The sequence below is a fragment of the Elgaria multicarinata genome, chromosome 13, assembly GCF_023053635.1.
Source record: "Elgaria multicarinata webbii isolate HBS135686 ecotype San Diego chromosome 13, rElgMul1.1.pri, whole genome shotgun sequence".
NCBI lineage: Eukaryota > Metazoa > Chordata > Lepidosauria > Squamata > Anguidae > Elgaria > Elgaria multicarinata.
The window spans coordinates 14,955,093-14,971,824 of NC_086183.1; the positions used below are offsets into that span (position 1 = coordinate 14,955,093).

The window sequence follows — 16,732 nt, forward strand, 5'->3', positions numbered from 1 at the left end:
AATTCATTTTAGTTTTGCTAGCCATGGAAGGGCAGGCTGCAAGCCGGGAGCTGTTGCCTTGCCTTCTGGATTACTGGGTCTCATGGTTCTGCTTCCACCTGGCTTCCAAGATGTCAGCAGGTTCTGCCTACCTGCTTTCAAGCACACCTTCACAGGCAGCAGGACTAGAAGGTTTTACTAAAAACAAACACCCTGCTTCTGTGGAATTATGGCTGAGGGCGCACAGAGCCTAGCAAAGAAGAAGCCAGCACTGCCCGACATACAGATTTTAGTTCTACATTATGAAATTTTATTGCTGACATGCAGGAATAGTTGGGTGTAATACAAAAATAGGTCTCTATACAAATTCTCTTTGCATTTTTTTTTTACAATAGGATATTTGTCTCTGGTGTCTCACCCAGCCTGTAATCCACCAAAACAAAACCCAGCAGTTCCCACCAAGTCCCCCACCCCACCCCAGTTTCCTTTCCATCTTCTTCCAGTTTGTTTTTCATCATGATGTAGCAGATGGGTGGAACACTCAACTTTACAATCAGTGGAGTATTGCTATCTTTTTCGAGGATGGGGTAAAGACTAATATAGACACACAGCCAGCTATGTTGGGGAAGAAAAAGTTAAATATGGGATGGGGAAGGCAGAGAGAAGAGGGGGGGGGTTTCAGGTCCGCCCTGCCTGTATTCTTGAGAGGAACAGAAAGTAGCTGAACTCTCAAATGATTCATATGATGGCTACTTACACATCCTTCTGCACAATCCATAGGAAACACCCAGGCCTAAGGGAAGACCCTTCCTGTGAGGGAACAGGTGGGGAACAAAACCTTGCATATTAAGCGAAGTGGTGGTGCGGGCCAGCCCACACCTGGAGCGGCCCCCTCCCCATCATCTCACATCTTCTGCTGGCCGTGCCCCACTCCCGACATTGTTAGAACACATCAGCCAGAAAGCTGTGGGTGGAACAGAGAGTGAAGTGTGTGTGTGTGTGTGTGTGTGTGTGTGTAAAAAACTAGTTGTTCAGTCGTTAAGCAGGTGGCCCACGAGCTCCTTTTGGCCTGTGCTGGCCTGGCCCAAGCAGTGCTGCTACACACTGGTTAGCTGACAAGATGAGCAACTCATGTTTGGAGTGGGGAATGCAGGCCTCCTTGTTTGAGGGATTTCTTGCCCTGTGCTTTCTGGGCTACTATGGTGCTACAAGTGATAGCCCTTAAAGCCACCATGCTGGTTGTGCCCTGAGAAACAAGATCAAGGGGACCTCAACCTGTTGGCTCACCTGGAGAGGTTTGCCTTACAGGTAGGCTGTTAATTGGGAGCCCAATGGCCACATTGACTGCCCCCCACCCCAGCCAATGCTGCTGGCTGTTTAGTGTTCGTTTTGATCCAGCTTCCACCAGAGGCTGGATTGCAAAGCTGAGGTGACACTTGTTGCTCCTTCACAACAACGCAATGGCAGACGCACTGATGCTGCACGTCCTGGCCAAGGCTGCGCTGAGGGTGGGCACTCAAGACCTCAGGACGGCCCGGAGACACTCCTCATTTTCTACCCCTAGCCAGCAAGAGAGGAGAAAAAAGGCTGCTTAGGTCACCCTTACCTGGCAGAGCCTGGCCAAGGCCGGTTCTGCTTGGTGCCCGGCTCCACCTGGTTTGCAGCTCCCATTTGGAGGCCCTTCAGGAGAGTTTACACAGGGGGGTGTTTTTTAAAACAAGGATTTCCAGACGCGCTTTGAATTCCAGAATCCTTTCACGGTTCATGTCAGCAGAAAAGCACTCCTGGCCTGGCAAAGCCAGCTTTCGGATACGGAGACCTGTGCTTGCACTTTTTTCAATCGTGTTCTCACACTCACGCAGGAAGTTAGTCACTCTCTTATGGTGCTGAGGATTTCAGCGCTCGCCCCCCCCCCCTCCAAGCGTTTCCCCCTGAAGGGGCAATGAAGAGCTCCTGGCCAAGAAAGCCTCGTGACAAGGCCCCTTACTGGATGCCACGATGGCGGCCACAGGCACCAAATCCTTTGGCCAGGAGACAGGCTGGCGCTTGAGACACTTCTGGGAAGGTGATCGAGGGCAGGAGGGAAGAGAGGAAGGGAAGGCTGGACAGCGATGGCTTGAGAATGGCTTATCTGGCAAGAGAGGCGCCCAGTTCAAAGAAGGTGGCTCAGAAACTCCGCTGCCCGGTCACACTGCAACCTGTCGTCAGGGGAGCGTGACCCTCCGGACCTGGGCCTACGTGTCGGCACCGTGATGAGGTGCCAATGGCAAGAGACAGCAACGAGGAAAGGGGAGCCCAGCAGGCCTTTCTCAGCCCGAGAGAGATCTGTGGGCGAGGGGCATTTGGGGAAAGGGTTGGTCAGGAGGGAAGGGGGGAAACTTTCACATTATCACAGACTTATCCCTTCAGCCGTACCACTGTGATGAGGGGGGCAAGAGAGACATCCACAGAATTAATTAATGCAACATCACATCAGCTACCATTTTAAAAACAAACAAACAAACAAACAGAACTCCCAGGAAATCCAAAATAATTGAGAGGTTGGGAAAAGGAGGTCTGGGCGTCCAGGATCAGGCCCCGGAAGAAACTCCTTCCCCAAGGTGGGAGCCACGGCTCCATGCCTCGACACGCTCACCGCCAAGCCGACTCAGCCTGTGGCCACACTGGGGTCCGACGTCAACATTTGCGGAAAGTCGATTCAGACCAGGTGTTAAATTAAAATAGAACACACAGAGGAGGAGGAGGAGGAGGGTTGAGTGGGAGAGGGTCCAAGAAGGAGTTAATTCCATGAAACCCAGAGGGAGGGAAGGGGAAAAAGAATGATCAAGCTTATTCAAACCATATGGAGCAAAACGCAACCCACGTGGTCTCTGCAGTCCAACATTTGCGTCAGAAAAGAAGCCTGTTGGGGCAACCTTTGCCAGAAACGCTCCTCGCTTCAGTCCAGAGAACAGTGTGGTTAAAAAAAGACAGAGGTAGATTTCAGAGTCATGATTAAAAGCAAATCAGCTGTCTAAGTTTGGAGTTAAAATCCGCCAGCCGGCCGTCTCCCCCGTTGCCTTCCCCCGGGCCCTCTTGGGGCAAACCAAACCCCAGCAGGTGAGGCCTGTCAGTGCTCACCGCACAGGGGAAGGCTGCTACGTTGGGGGGGATCCCGGCCATGGCTATTGCTGTCGCGCCGTGTCGGGCGGGCGGCTCGTGCGGTCCCGAGGAGCTACTTCCGAAGGTAGCGCTGTGCGAGGATGGCCGCATCGAGGGGGTTCATGGGCTGCGCATCGTGGCCCAGGCGCCGCACGGGAGGGATGTTCCCAAACTGCCGCTTTTGGAGGAAGCTTTTGGCGTCGTGGAGGGTGTTCTTCTCCTCGGCGAGCAACAGCTGCTGCCTCATGTAGTTCTCAAACTCATACTGAGAACATTCCTCGGTCACTTTCGCCTGTGGAAAGGACAGATCCTGTTAGCCATGGCAAGGTCGCAGTGCCGGAGCCGTGGCCTTCCCCCCGCCCCGCCCCGCCCCCAGGCCCTTCTGCCTTGCCACGGGAGCGCTGGAAACCCGGCAGACGCACAGCACACTACTTTTGGGCACAGCTCAAAACGCAGGATGCTTTTTTACTGCACGGAGACTCAGCCCCTCCCACAAATGCACCACCTGAGTCCTGAGAACCCCAGGTTCATGGAGAGCAGCAGGCTTACAGCACAGGAGCAAGCGTTAAGGAGATGCCCGTTTCTCTGCAACAAAGGGACCCGGGTCTTCTTCACAGCCCGGCCCAGGTCAAGACCATTTCTGTCTACAGGCCCAAACACAGCCTTGCCCCTCAGAGTTCAAGCACCCACGCTGGGGAGGTTCTTCTGTTTTACATACGCATGTTGGTGGAGACAGCCGCTAAAGGGGAAAGGGTGGATAGGCAGTGGGCTCAGGAGCCGGGACCCAGAGGAAGGGCAGGTGGAGACCAGGAGGTGAGAGGTGGCCTGAGGTGGAAGAACAGGACAACAGGGCCCACCTGAGAGTCAGACCTCAGACTTGGAAGAAGCAGACAGACTTTGGGCTGGAGGTCTCTCCTAATAAGGCCTTGAGATTAAGGAAGCTACATTAAAGGCAGGATGCAATTTGAAAACACGTGTCCACCTCACAGGCTTCCTGCATGGGATGTTTACTTCCCCTTCCCTAACGCTGTTAGGAAGCTCTCTCTCTCTCTCTCCTGCGCCTTGCAGTTTCCCGCCAGCTGTGAACAACCGCTTGCGTTGACCCTCCATTTTGCATCGGGAACCAGACTTCTGGTGCCATCACGGCTTCCGCTGGAAATACACAGGCCTACGCAGACATGCACACCAGCAGGATCGCTGCTCTAGAAGCAGAGCTCAGAAGCAGCGCTTGGCAAAACGCCAGAAGCCGGGCTGGGCGAGACTCCTCTGCCCCCTCGGCCGGGGATGGGGCTCCAGCGCTTGGCTGAGCTGCTCAACTCTCCTCACAGAAAGTCACTTCTACAAACTCCAGTCCGGCCGTGCAGCCTGCCTCTCTCAAGGGCAGGCCACATGCCACCATTTGCTGGCAGGGTCCCTTTAGGAGGCCTCCCCCTTACCTCGTGTGCGTTCTCCGGATGGCCCATCTGGTCATCTATATCTGGCACCACCTGCAAGGGCCCGCTCAGCAACGACATGGACTGCCTGCAGGAGAGACCAGTGTGGGGGTGAGAAGGGTTCCCTGCTCAGGCCAAGCTGTGCCCGAGTTGCTGGCAGAGTGCTCCTCAACCCCCGGCACCCGTCCCTCACAGGGGCACAAGCCAGTAAAGCAGCCTTCCTCAACCTGGGGCGCTCCAGATGTGTTGGACTGCATCTCCCAGAATGCCCCAGCCAGCTGGCTGGGGCATTCTGGGAGATGCAGTCCAACACATCTGGAGCGCCCCAGGTTGAGGAACGCTGCAGTAGAGGATGCGGCTTGCCATGGCCTGCATCAGGTACTGCAGGGCTGGTATTCGTGGTGGAGCAAGGCCATCTAAGCTGTCTGAGCGCACAGGTCATTACGGCTGCTTCTGCATCCGCGAGGGGAGGAGGAAGAACGGTGGGCACTCACTGGGCACATGCCACTTCGGACTTGCCAGGATGGAGTCTACACAAAAGAGCCTCACCGGCCCGCTGGCCCTATCCAGCCCAGCGCCATTTCCCCACAGACAGCTCGGGGAAGGTTACAAGCAGCACACCAGGGCAGGAGCCCTCTCCTGCCATTATGCCCTGGCAAATGCATTTGAGAGGCGGGCCAGCCCTGATCCTGGAAGGGCCACAGAGCCATCATGGCCAGCAAACACGGAGAAGCCTCTCTTCTTCATGAATCTGCCGAACCCCCTTGAAATATACTCCTTAATAGTCGTCACTTTACAATAAAAGTTATTTCCATATATAATAGACAAAATCACAGCCACAATTATTTAACATGACACAGTGCTAATAAGGACATCAGATGAATACCCTTTTAAACATATATTTTTATAACAGAAGGTTATATTGGTTATTTTCTTGTTCTTATATGCGTTATAAAACTTTACGCGACAGGTCTCCGCGGTTTATTATTCCTGTTTGCGCGAGAGCTTCATCAGAACAAACGCTGAAACGGGTAACAAATTTTGTTGGAAAAGATACACTGTCATCACAGAAAAATCTATCAACTTAAGTTATGAGCATATAGTTCCGAGCAAGGGTATTCATCTGATGTCATTATTAGCACTGTGTTACGTTAAATAATTGTGACTGTGATTTTGTATATCATATACGGAAATAACATTTATTGTAAAGTGACTACTATTTAGGAGCACTTTTCTTGCACAGTTTTGTTGGACAAATGGTAGTTGGCCATTAACGGCCGTGCAACTGATATGCATCCGTTATATATTGTAAATAAATAAGGTTATTTGTTACTATTCATCACTGTATGTATATTGTGTGCTTTGGGCACTTTGTATATATTGAATCATTCACACTACTGCCTTCTTCTTTTTGAATGAACCCCCTCGAAAGCCATCTAAGCGGCTGTCGTCGCAGCAAGCGGCAGAAAATTCCATACTTTAATTACGGGCTGGGTGAAGAAATATTTCCTTTTCGCTGCCTTGAATCTCCCACCATTAGGCATCATTGGATGATCTCAGGTTCTAGTATTAAGAGGGAGAAGAACATTTCTCTCCTCGATTTCACTTCACCGTGCATAATGTTATACACCTCAATCGTGTCTTAATTGCCTCTTTTCTAAAAAGCCCCACACGTAACCTTTCCTCACAGGGAAGTTGCTGAAGCCTCTTAGAATCATAGAACCATAGAATATCAGAGCTGGAAGGGGCCTACAAGGCCATTGAGTCCAACCCCCTGCTCAATGCAGGAATCCACCCTAAAGCATCTCCGACAGATGGTTGTCCAGCTGCCTCTTGAAGGCCTCTAGTGTGGGAGAGCCCACAACCTCCCTAGGTAACTGGTTCCATTGTCGTACTGCTCTAACAGTCAGGAAGTTTTTCTTGATGTCCAGCTGGAATCTGGCTTCATTTAACTTCAGCCCGTTATTCCGTGTCCTGCACTCTGGGAGGATCGAGAAGAGATCCTGGCCCTCCTCTGTGTGACAACCTTTTAAGTATTTAAAGAGTGCTGTCATGTCTCCCCTCAATCTTCTCTTCTCCAGGCTAAACACGCCCGGTTGTTTCAGTCTCTCTTCATAGGGCTTTCTTTCCAGACCCCTGATCATCCTGGTTGCCCTCCTCTGAACACACTTGAGCGTGTTCTTGATCATTTTGATTGCCTTTGTTTGCACAATAACGATACACAACGTCCCAAGTCCGCTTGAGCCACAGATTTGCATAGCTAGATCATGATTTGGGCAGTTTTATTTTCAGCCATGTCCTAATAATCCCTAGCATAGATGTTGCGGGGTTGACATTTACATCCCAGATCTTTTTCCTGGGTTGCCATGACCATCCCTAGCCAACATTCGGATTTTTCAACTCAATGTGTATCACTTTACATTTGCAAATGCAGTTCTAACTCTAAAATGATGCTCATTTTGGGCGAAAGGTTGCCATACAGATGGATGTGGGGGGCTCTGAGCTGGTGGGGATGGGGCAGGAAAGAGGTCTTACGGAAGGTGCAGTGTTTGTGCACAGGCTGTGCTTCCTGAACACCTGGGCTGTGCCCTGTGAGCGCACAAGTGGGATCTTCCTGTTCTTCCATCCAGGTGTGGTGTAAGTCAAGGTGGCTTCTCAAGCTAGATTCTGGACTTGGGTCTCTGCAGCACGGTCCAAACTGGGTGCAAGAAGATGCCCTTCTAGCCAAGGAGGTTGTGACCATAAGAAATAAAACATGGAGCGTTTTTCAAAAGTGTTCCCCTCCCCCACTATGTACTAATGACAAACATGTTATCTCTAAGGTATATAAGCTATTGTTGAAGCTTGGGACAGAGAATGAACAAACAAAGGAATGTATGATAAAGTGGGATCAAAACTTTGGGTATAAGGTACCAATGGAAGTATGGAAAAATATGTGGGAAAAAGGTTTAAAATATACGTTAAGTACTAGACTTAAGGAGAATTTTTATAAGATGATGTAGAGATGGTATATGTCTCTCTCAAAACTAGCAAAAATGTACAGGGGCTGTCTGGGAGACTGTTGGAAATGTGAAGAACAAGAAGGAACCTTTTACCATATGTGGTGGTCATGTAAAAAAGTAAGATCCTTCTGGACTCGGATTCACTTATTAATGCAATTTTTTTTATAGATATACAAATGAAACCAGAAGCATTTCTGCTGGGACTTATGGATGATCAACTTAAATAAAAAGGAGGACCGTTGTTTTTGTATATGACAACAGCTGCCAGACTACTATACACGCAATACTGGAAAAAGACACAAGTACCATCAACAGAGGAATGGCTGCTCAAGGTTTTGGAGTTGGCGGAGATGGCGAAACTTGTGGCGTTAGTAGAAGAAAAATCAACAACCGCATTCGTACTGGACTGGAAATTTCTGGTAGAGTATATACAAGAGTTGCAAAAGAATTATCTATTTGTTTGTGGATTCTATATATCATCTGTGGGTCCTTTTACATAACACTGGGCTGGCTAAAGGGTAGTAACCAACAGCCTATATTTGAAGATTGCCTCAAATAGAGTATGGCCTTCTATGTTTTGTGTATGTGTTTTTATCAGATGTAGTGTATCATATTATTAGTTAAGTATGTGATGTTTTGTAACGTTGGTTTTTCCCCCCTTTCTTTTTTTCCTTTTTCCTCCTTTTTTCTGTGCTTTGTTCTTTGTAGAAAATAATAAAATTGTTGAATTACAAGAAGGTGTTCCCCTTCCTGAAGCAAGAAGCCCTCTTCACTCCAGCCAGGAGGTGCACAGGCAAGAGGACAAGTTATTTGCTGAGGCTCCAGAGATTTAGTTGAACGGTGAGCTGCCGCATTCGGCAGAGGGGTTCAAGTCCCCACCATTCCAGCTCAGGGCTGCACCCATATCCTCATATTCCCCATCTCACCCTCACTTACCAAGAGGTGATTATGGAACTGAGGGAATCGAGCACTTCGGAGGCCGTCAGGCGTTGCTGGGGATCCAAGACCAGCAGCTTTCGGATCAAGCACACCGTGTTTTCTGACACCCGGCCATCTCTGCTGGGGAACAGCAAGAATTAAGGGGGGACAAAAGGCCTGGAGCCAGAGATGCCAAGCCCTTTGGGCCAGCTCAGGGTGTATCCGGTGGCGTATGTAGGAGCGGGGAGGGGGGGGGCGGCGGTCTGCTTTCACTCACTCAGGGATGGTGTACTCGGCCGCTTTGATCTTGCGGAAGAGCTCCTGGGGGATGCTGTCGTAGAAGGGGAACTGCCCATACAACATGGTGAAGAGGACCACGCCCAGCGCCCACATGTCACTGGGCTTGCCACGATACGGACGACCTGCAGGCATAGGAGGTACCGGCACATTAACATGGTCTCTCAAGTGGTGGCAGCGGCAAAGTCAACATGCTGGTTGGCCTCATACTTTGCGGAAGCCTCCTCTTTAAGCAAAAAGGCACACAGAGCACGCTGCTGAGAAAGACAGTGAAGCCTACCCAACCCTATAAGGTTACTGCACCATTCTCCGCCGCTTTTTCCAGCTACACGAAGAAGGAAATGCCTGAATCCTTTGTTTCACAAACTTTTGGGGGGTTCCTTTCTACCTAGAATATATCTGAAAAGGACGCAATTTACAATTAAGTAAGGTAGGTTTGGCTTTCTGGATCTTGCTAGATATCCTTGGGCTTACCTGCTGACCTGTACCAAATTTTGATCTTTTCCACTCAGATTTGATTTTCCACCTTAGTCAGTCTGGGGATCTTCCTGCCTGAATTCCGTTTCCAAATGGATGACGTTAAGTTCTCAGAATATTAAGGTGGACAGAGCAACTTCCACAATTTTAGCGGTTAGAGACGTGTGGCATATAAAGTCACACCAATGACAGGTTAACACATTTCCCCAGGCCAAATTGATGTTATGGGGAAATCCAGATTTAAAAATTGGAAAGGAAATGTTTTTGTGGCGGACCTGGACAGACAGAATTATTTTTACCCTGGATCAATTATGAGTTTTTGCTATTTTCAGCTTTGTGAGATAAATTTGATTTGCCTGCAACAGCTGAATGGCAGTATTTGCAATTGCAACATTTGTTAAAATCTAGATTCGGCCCAATGGCTTTTGCTACCTCAGAGTCTCCTTTGCTATTGGAAACACTTATTGAAGCTGATCAGGTATATTGATCCATGATTAGAGTTTACAAATACTTATTATCAATGAATAAATATGATAGATAAGGTATTCAGCAGGAATGGGAATTGGACTGTCTTATTTTGCTTAATTAATGGACTGCCATTTTGGTGCCAGTATCTGATATGTCTATGGACCTCAGGTTACGCCTTATTCAGAAAAAAACGTTTGTTTTGGGTCTACTGGATGCAACAATGTCTCTTTAATAAGCTGTCTAACTTGGCTAATTGCAGGAGGTGTCATACAATTAATGCTTCTTTTATTCATACGTTATGGAAGTGCCCAATAGTTCCCTTCTTTGGGGAGGAAGTTATCATATAGATAAACACTGTATTGGAAAGCTCTTTAATATTTACTGATGTACATGTTCTCGTAAATTATTTACCTGCATCTTGGAATGTAACACGTGATCAGCATAAATTGATTTTTCGTGCCCTCCTGACTGCTAGAAGACTGATATAAAAAATACTGGAAAGGTAAAAGATCACCGCCTATAATGCAATGGATTGAAGACCTGACAATACTAGCAACATTTGAAAGCGTGGTATATCGGCGGTATTCGCGAATGGACTTATATTTGGGTATCTGGTTTGCCTTTGCTGGAGTTGGTGGAGGGAGAAAGAGTCTGTTGGTTAGTGTATTCTCCTTTTTTTAAAGAATGTTGCAATATTTGAAACTGCAGCCTTTAAAGTATGTAGATACACTTGTGATTTTTTTGTTTATTTTGTTGAAACATATAATTAAAAAACTGATTTTAAAAAAGAAAGAAAAGCCCATTCCCACCCCACTGGACTAGGGGCTTGAGGCAACTGTAGTTCTGCCTAATGCCTAAAGTGGAGCAATGCAGAAATAAGGCTGTGATCTGGCTGAGGGGCACCCCACAGCCTCAGGGCTCTGGAGGGCCTTGGGATGCTAAGAAAATGTAAGAGCAGCCAGACTGGATCCGACCCAAGGCCCATCTAGTCCAGCATTCTGTTCGCACACTGGCCAGCCAGAGATCCATAGCACCCAAGCGCCCCCCAGCAGCTAGTAAACAGAGCCACTCTGCCTCCAATACCGGCGGTAATCTGTAGCCACTGATAGCCTCCCCCTCCATGAATTTGTCTAATCTCTTTTTACAGCCATCCAAGCTGGTGGCTGTGAAGAAACGAGATGTATATAAATAACTGTTAATATTCTGTAATGTTTAAATACACTGTGTGAACGTGAGGCTATAAGGTATCTGTGTAAGTCTTAGCGTTGTTACTATGTCAAAGGCCTGCGTAGTAGTAAGACCTTGGTGACCCGCTACAAAGGAGGAGTTAGAGAGGATCGCTTTTAATTTTATATTTGATACTTTAATATTTATAGATGGGGCCTGGATCAGGTAAATTCAATTTTGATTCTTCTGGTGAACATCAGACTCTGATTTCTTGGGGGTTCTAGCTAGGTGGAAAAGAGGAGTTGGGAAATTGCAGTTGACAGAGAATTAGTCAGTTGGTGGAGGGAGAAAGAGTCTGTTGGTTAGTGTACGATAGAAGGATGAGGGGAAACCTGAGGAGAAAGTGAATAGCTCAGGCCTGAATATTAAACTATTCCTTCTCTATGTGGTAACCGTACATTCCTGGTGAAGATCAGGAGCAGGGAGCTGGTGGCCGTATTGTGCCAGGAGGCTGTTCTAAGATCTGGCCAGAAGAAGGTTACACAAGCAGCAACGACAAACCAGATCAATTGTCTAAGCAGCCAGTAGTACAACAGGAAGAGTTTTGGCGTCAGAAGACTACTGTACCCAAGAGCTGGACCTGGTTATGGGTGAAACAGGCTGGGGTTGAGGTTTAGGGAAATAGCCTGAGGTTAAAAAAAGCCATTAAGAGCACAATCCTATGCATCTTTAGACAGAAAAAACTCTTGCAATTCCCAGCATCCCCCCAGCCAACCATGGAGGGGAAAGCTTCACTTGTTTAATGCTGGCTGCAGAATGCTGGGAATTGTAGGACATTTTCTTCCTGTCTAAATGTGTATAGGACTACACCCAAAGAGGCTTACATTAGCAACAGTGTCTCTTGAGTCCTTAAGAATTGTCACTAAGCATTATTTTGAAAGCCTGGAAGTAAATATTAGTATCCCCTTACATACAAAATATCCCTTAAACCAACTTGTTTAATAGTTCAACTTGTCTCTAGTGGTGACAGGATGAACTATCTTATGCCTAAGCCTCTTATACCAAGCTACTAGGAGGTTTAGAAATATTCTAAGAGAAGTGATGGCAGTGGAAAAGGAACTACTTTTGAGTTTGAGTTAGAGTGACATTAAAACCTTTTTTGGACCCATGGGCATTGGGAAACTGAGAAACTACTGTGGGCACTACCACAAAATGCCTGAGCAGTGGGTTGCTGCTTTGGCATCTGTCATGTCTAGGGGTTGTAAGTTGTGTCTTATTCAGCAAAAACTTTTGCTTTGTTTTTACTGGATAGTGCAACATCTCTTTAATAAGGGATTGCCAAATTCAGCCAATTGCCAGTAGTGCACACATGTTTTGGCAATGTCTAGTAGTTGCTTCTTTTGGGGGGGAAGGTTATTACACAGATACATTTTGTACAGAAACAGTCTTTAATATTCATTGATGTGCATGCTTTTTAAAATTATTTTTAAAGGTTTCTTTGTGCCCTTTTTGAAAGCTAAAAGACTGATATTGCAACACTGGAAGAATAAAACACTCACCTCTTACAATGCAATTGATTGAGGACCTTACAACGCTTTCAATATTTGAACAGGTGGCATACTGACGCCACCTTCAAATTTGGTCCAGTTTTGTTGCAGTCTATATATAATTGCAAGAAAGCTCAATGCATTGCATACAAATCCATGTACGTGTATTTTAAAAAAGGGGAATAACAATTTTTTGGATGCCTGTAGGCACCACGTTGGAGACTCCTGCCCTGAAATACAACCATTTGCTAAAAAAACAAAACAAACGTAGGTAGGATTGTATTCCCCATACATGGTGAATAGTGGTGGGATTGTCAGTGAAGGAGCAAATTCACCATAGGGGCAATTAGAATGCTGTGGCAATAAATCCAATACTTTAAATAGTTATGCGTGTGATGGCTTATGAAGTGAGGAGGAGCCTCAGGATGTACAAGGGGTTCACTCTTGGTAGTAAAGAGATGCCCCAAGGCCAACAGGATGGTAGGGCAGCATGGCCTCCTTCAGAGGCCAGGATCACAACTGAAAGAGAAACCCTGCACAAACCCTGGGGCAAAGGGGGGGGGGAAGAGAGGGGAAGGCTGGGGCTGCAGATGACAAGCCTCAAGGAAGGGATGCTACTTACCACTGAGAACATCTGGGCTGATGTAGGCAGGGCTCCCCCGTTGATCCTTCAGCAGGTCATCTTCACTCACCAGGTGCTTCCCAAGGCAGAAGTTTGTGATAGTGATTCGGTGGGTCCTGGAGGGAAGGAGGAAATGCGTGTGACTGACGGGGGTGGGGTGGGGTGGGGTGGGGTGGGGGAGAGGAGGAGCTGTAGACTCCAAGAGTTGTCAACACAGAAGCTTAAGGCAGACTTGAAGATGAGTGCTGCCTGGTGGATCACAAGAGGGGATTGATCACATGCTGGTTACTCTGCTTCAGGGGGGTTGGTCTGATGGGTAGTTATGAGCAACGAGAGCCACTGTGGAGCAGTAGCGGACAGAGTGCTGGACTAGGAAGATCATGCCTTCCTGAAGCTCACTGGGCCACTCCTTGGCTCTCTCAGCCTGACTTATTTCACAGGATTGCTGCGAGGATAATAGAGGCAGCCGGGGCAGGGGAGCCATGTTTGCTGCCCTGAGACCCTTGGAGAAGGGCAGGATATAAATATGGTGATGGCATTATATTAACAACATTATTGACAACGTCAACAACAACATTTGTTGGATACTTTTTCATGAAATCAGTCGGCATATGTAAGCCGTGACGGCTTATAAGTCACATAAAATACATATTTTTAAAAAACTCATCGGGACCCTTCCCTTGTGGCAGTTAACGGCAGACAGCCCGCGGAGGGAGGGGGGAAGGTCTAGCTGGGGCACGCCCTGTAGCCTTCTTCCCCCCTTCTGTAGTTCAGGACTGGGAGATCTCAGGCTTGCAGGACCTAGACGCTCACCAATCGGAGCCAGGGGCATGACAGTGGCAGGGGGCAGAGTCATTCCCAAAGTGGTGACTCAGCACCCCATGAGCCACACATGCCGGGATGAATGCAAGTATATACAAGTACAAATCGACATCTGACTTCTTACAAACCAGGGATTCTTACAGCCTAATTTAGAAAAGTACCCTCCCACACACACAAAACTCTTTTGTTACGGCTATAGTCAAAGAGTTGGAAGTCAGAAACTCTTGCTGATGTATTGCAAACCACCCTGCCATGTACCAGTAGGTCCCCATCTATCTTCTACCCGCCCCTGAAGTCATTTACATGTTCCAACCAGGAAGCATGAACTTTTTGAAAATTAAATATGATAAAGAGAAGGAAGTGGTGAAGAAAGTGGTGAAGAAAGTGGTGAAGGAAGCCAGATTCCAGCTGGACATCAGGAAAAACTTCCTGACTGTTAGAGCGGTACGACAATGGAATCAGTTGCCTGGTGAGGTTGTGGGCTCTCCCACACTAGAGGCCTTCAAGAGGCAGCTGGACAAGCATCTGTCGGGGATGCTTTAGGGTGGATTCCTGCATTGAGCAGGGGGTTGGACTCGATGGCCTTGTAGGCCCCTTCCAACTCTGCTATTCTATGATTCTATGAAGAACTAGATCTAGTCACCAGCCACAGCACTGCTCTACCTGCCATCATTCCTTGAGCGTGGACGTTAGTGGTACAGCTGCCGGCCTGGAGCACGGGGCGCCACACAGTGCTTGTAATACATCTGGAAAGGAACACAGAACTGCCACAGCCCTGTTTCATTTTCAAGGAGGCTGTTTCCGATGCCTTGGAGCACTGGGGAGTGATTCCCTAGAAGCAAGAAACCTACCCATGGCTGAACTGCAGCCTGCTCCAGTGTAATATGGGGGAACAGAGGACACCTACTAGAGCAGCCTTCCTCAACCTGGAGCGCTCCAGATGTGTTGGACTGCACCTCCCAGAATGCCCCAGCCAGCAGAGCTGGCTGGGGCATTCTGAGAGTTGTAGTCCAACACATCTGGAGCGCCCCAGGTTGAGGAAGGCTGTACTAGAGGTTAAGGAAGTACTCGTTTTTCTAACTATCAAGCTGCTCTATTTCAATCAATTCTTTCCCAGGAAAAAACAAATCCATCAAGGTCCATGGCTCTCCCTCCACACAGATCAGAGTGTTCAATGGTCTCCCAACACTCAGCTTGTAGAAGTCAAGTACACTTGCACGAAAAAGAAAAAGAGTAGTCATGTCTAAATCACCCCACTTGTGAAGGAGGGGTTGTCCCGTTCCCCCTGCAATGACCCTGGAGGGAAGAACCTGACTCAGAAGCAGCCACACTACTGCTAACTTGGTCAGGTTCACATCTGAGATATATGTGGAAATGCTATATATATATAAAAAACACCCAAAGGACTTTGCAGCCCTGAAAGAGGCTTTTCCCTTTAAGGGCTGCTTTCCCAACGACCTTTGTTGTTCAATGAACAAATGCAGTGGGGCATGTAAGGACACCGCGATCCTCAATGGACTTTGAGAAGAATTTCTGGGGTCAGAAGAATCAGCAGGCTGGAGTGTTCTTCAGCCTAAACCAACTGGAGCTTTTTTGTAATGCTAACAAACAGGGGTCAGCATTCCAAACAGCCGGCTACCGATGAGTCTCCTGTGGACGAGGGTCAGAGGATGGCCAAGACTCACAAACATCCTCCATTTCGTTTGGCAACGTTTTCTTGGCTATGGAGGCCCTGAGGGGATTAGCTCAGCATCCCAGGCACTTCAGCTGCAAATGTATCAATGGCCATTTTCCATCGACCTAAACCCGACTCCGTTCAGCTGCGAACCAGGAAGGAGCAGAGAAACAGCTGCCTCGAAATGACCCTGGATGAATGAGGGCCTCCCTGGCAATGACCAAGGGGCTTCCTGCACCAAGTCATCACTCAACAAATGCTGACCGGTTTCACATGCCTTGCTCTCGTTCCACACAATTTTGCTTGAATACGCAGCATTGTATATCAGACATAATTTTGTGGTCATCTACAGTCATCTAAAGCTACAGTGGGACTAATGCTTTATATATCTGCTGAATATCCAGCAGATATTAGATTCCAGGTATCTGCTGAATCTGTTTTTTTCGTTATCATCTTTTGGAATGCACTTGACAATCTTACTGCACAAGCTATTTATGCTCTCATGGAATCGTAGGAGGGGAGTTTTCCATCGTGTTCAAAAGAAGCGGTGGTACGGCCACTTCTAAAAAAAGCCCTCCCTGGACCCTCTGGATCTTAACAACTATCGACCAGGATCAAATCTCCCATTTCTGGGCAAGGTGATCGACAGGGCGGTTGCTCACCAACTCCAAGCAGTTTTGGATGACACAGATTTTCTAGACCCATTTCAAACTGGCTTTAGAGCAGGCTACGGAGTTGAGACAGCCAAGGTCGCCTTAGCGGATGATCTACGCCTGAGTATTGACAGGGGGAGTGTGTCCCTGCTGGTACTCTTGGACCTGTCAGCGGCTTTCAATACCATTGACCATGGTATCCTTCTGGATTGCCTGAGGGGATTGGGAATCAGGGGCACTGTCCTTCGGTGGTTCCGGCTCTACCTCTCGGGCAGGTTCCAGATGGTGATGCTTGGGGATAGCTGCTTCTCAAAAAAGGAGCTGCTGTGCGGTGTACCACAAGGTGCCATCCTTTCCCCAATGCTATTTAATATTTACATGAAACCGCTGGGAGAGATCATCTGGAGGCATGGGGCGGGGTGCTATCAGTATGCTGATGACACCCAAATATATTTCTCTATGCCTTCGACAACAGCGTCAGCTAAGGATAGTGTGTCTCCTCTGAATGAATGCCTGGAGGCGGTAATGGGC

At 48.0% G+C, this 16,732-nt stretch overlaps 1 protein-coding gene across 3 annotated transcripts in view; it reads right to left on the reverse strand.

Moving 5' to 3' along the window:
- Positions 1 to 266: 266 nt before the first annotated feature.
- STK40 (serine/threonine kinase 40) overlaps positions 267 to 16,732 on the reverse strand; it is a 41,461-nt gene continuing 24,995 nt past the window's right edge. For all 3 annotated transcript variants that reach the window (XM_063140424.1, XM_063140423.1, XM_063140426.1), the window contains 5 exons: positions 13,052 to 13,167; positions 8,751 to 8,895; positions 8,492 to 8,611; positions 4,557 to 4,641; positions 267 to 3,412 (listed from right to left, as the gene is read on the reverse strand). In XM_063140424.1, the coding sequence (XP_062996494.1) occupies positions 3,194 to 3,412; positions 4,557 to 4,641; positions 8,492 to 8,611; positions 8,751 to 8,895; positions 13,052 to 13,167 (685 nt within the window). In that variant the 3' untranslated portion in view covers positions 267 to 3,193. The remainder of the gene's footprint in view (positions 3,413 to 4,556; positions 4,642 to 8,491; positions 8,612 to 8,750; positions 8,896 to 13,051; positions 13,168 to 16,732) is intronic.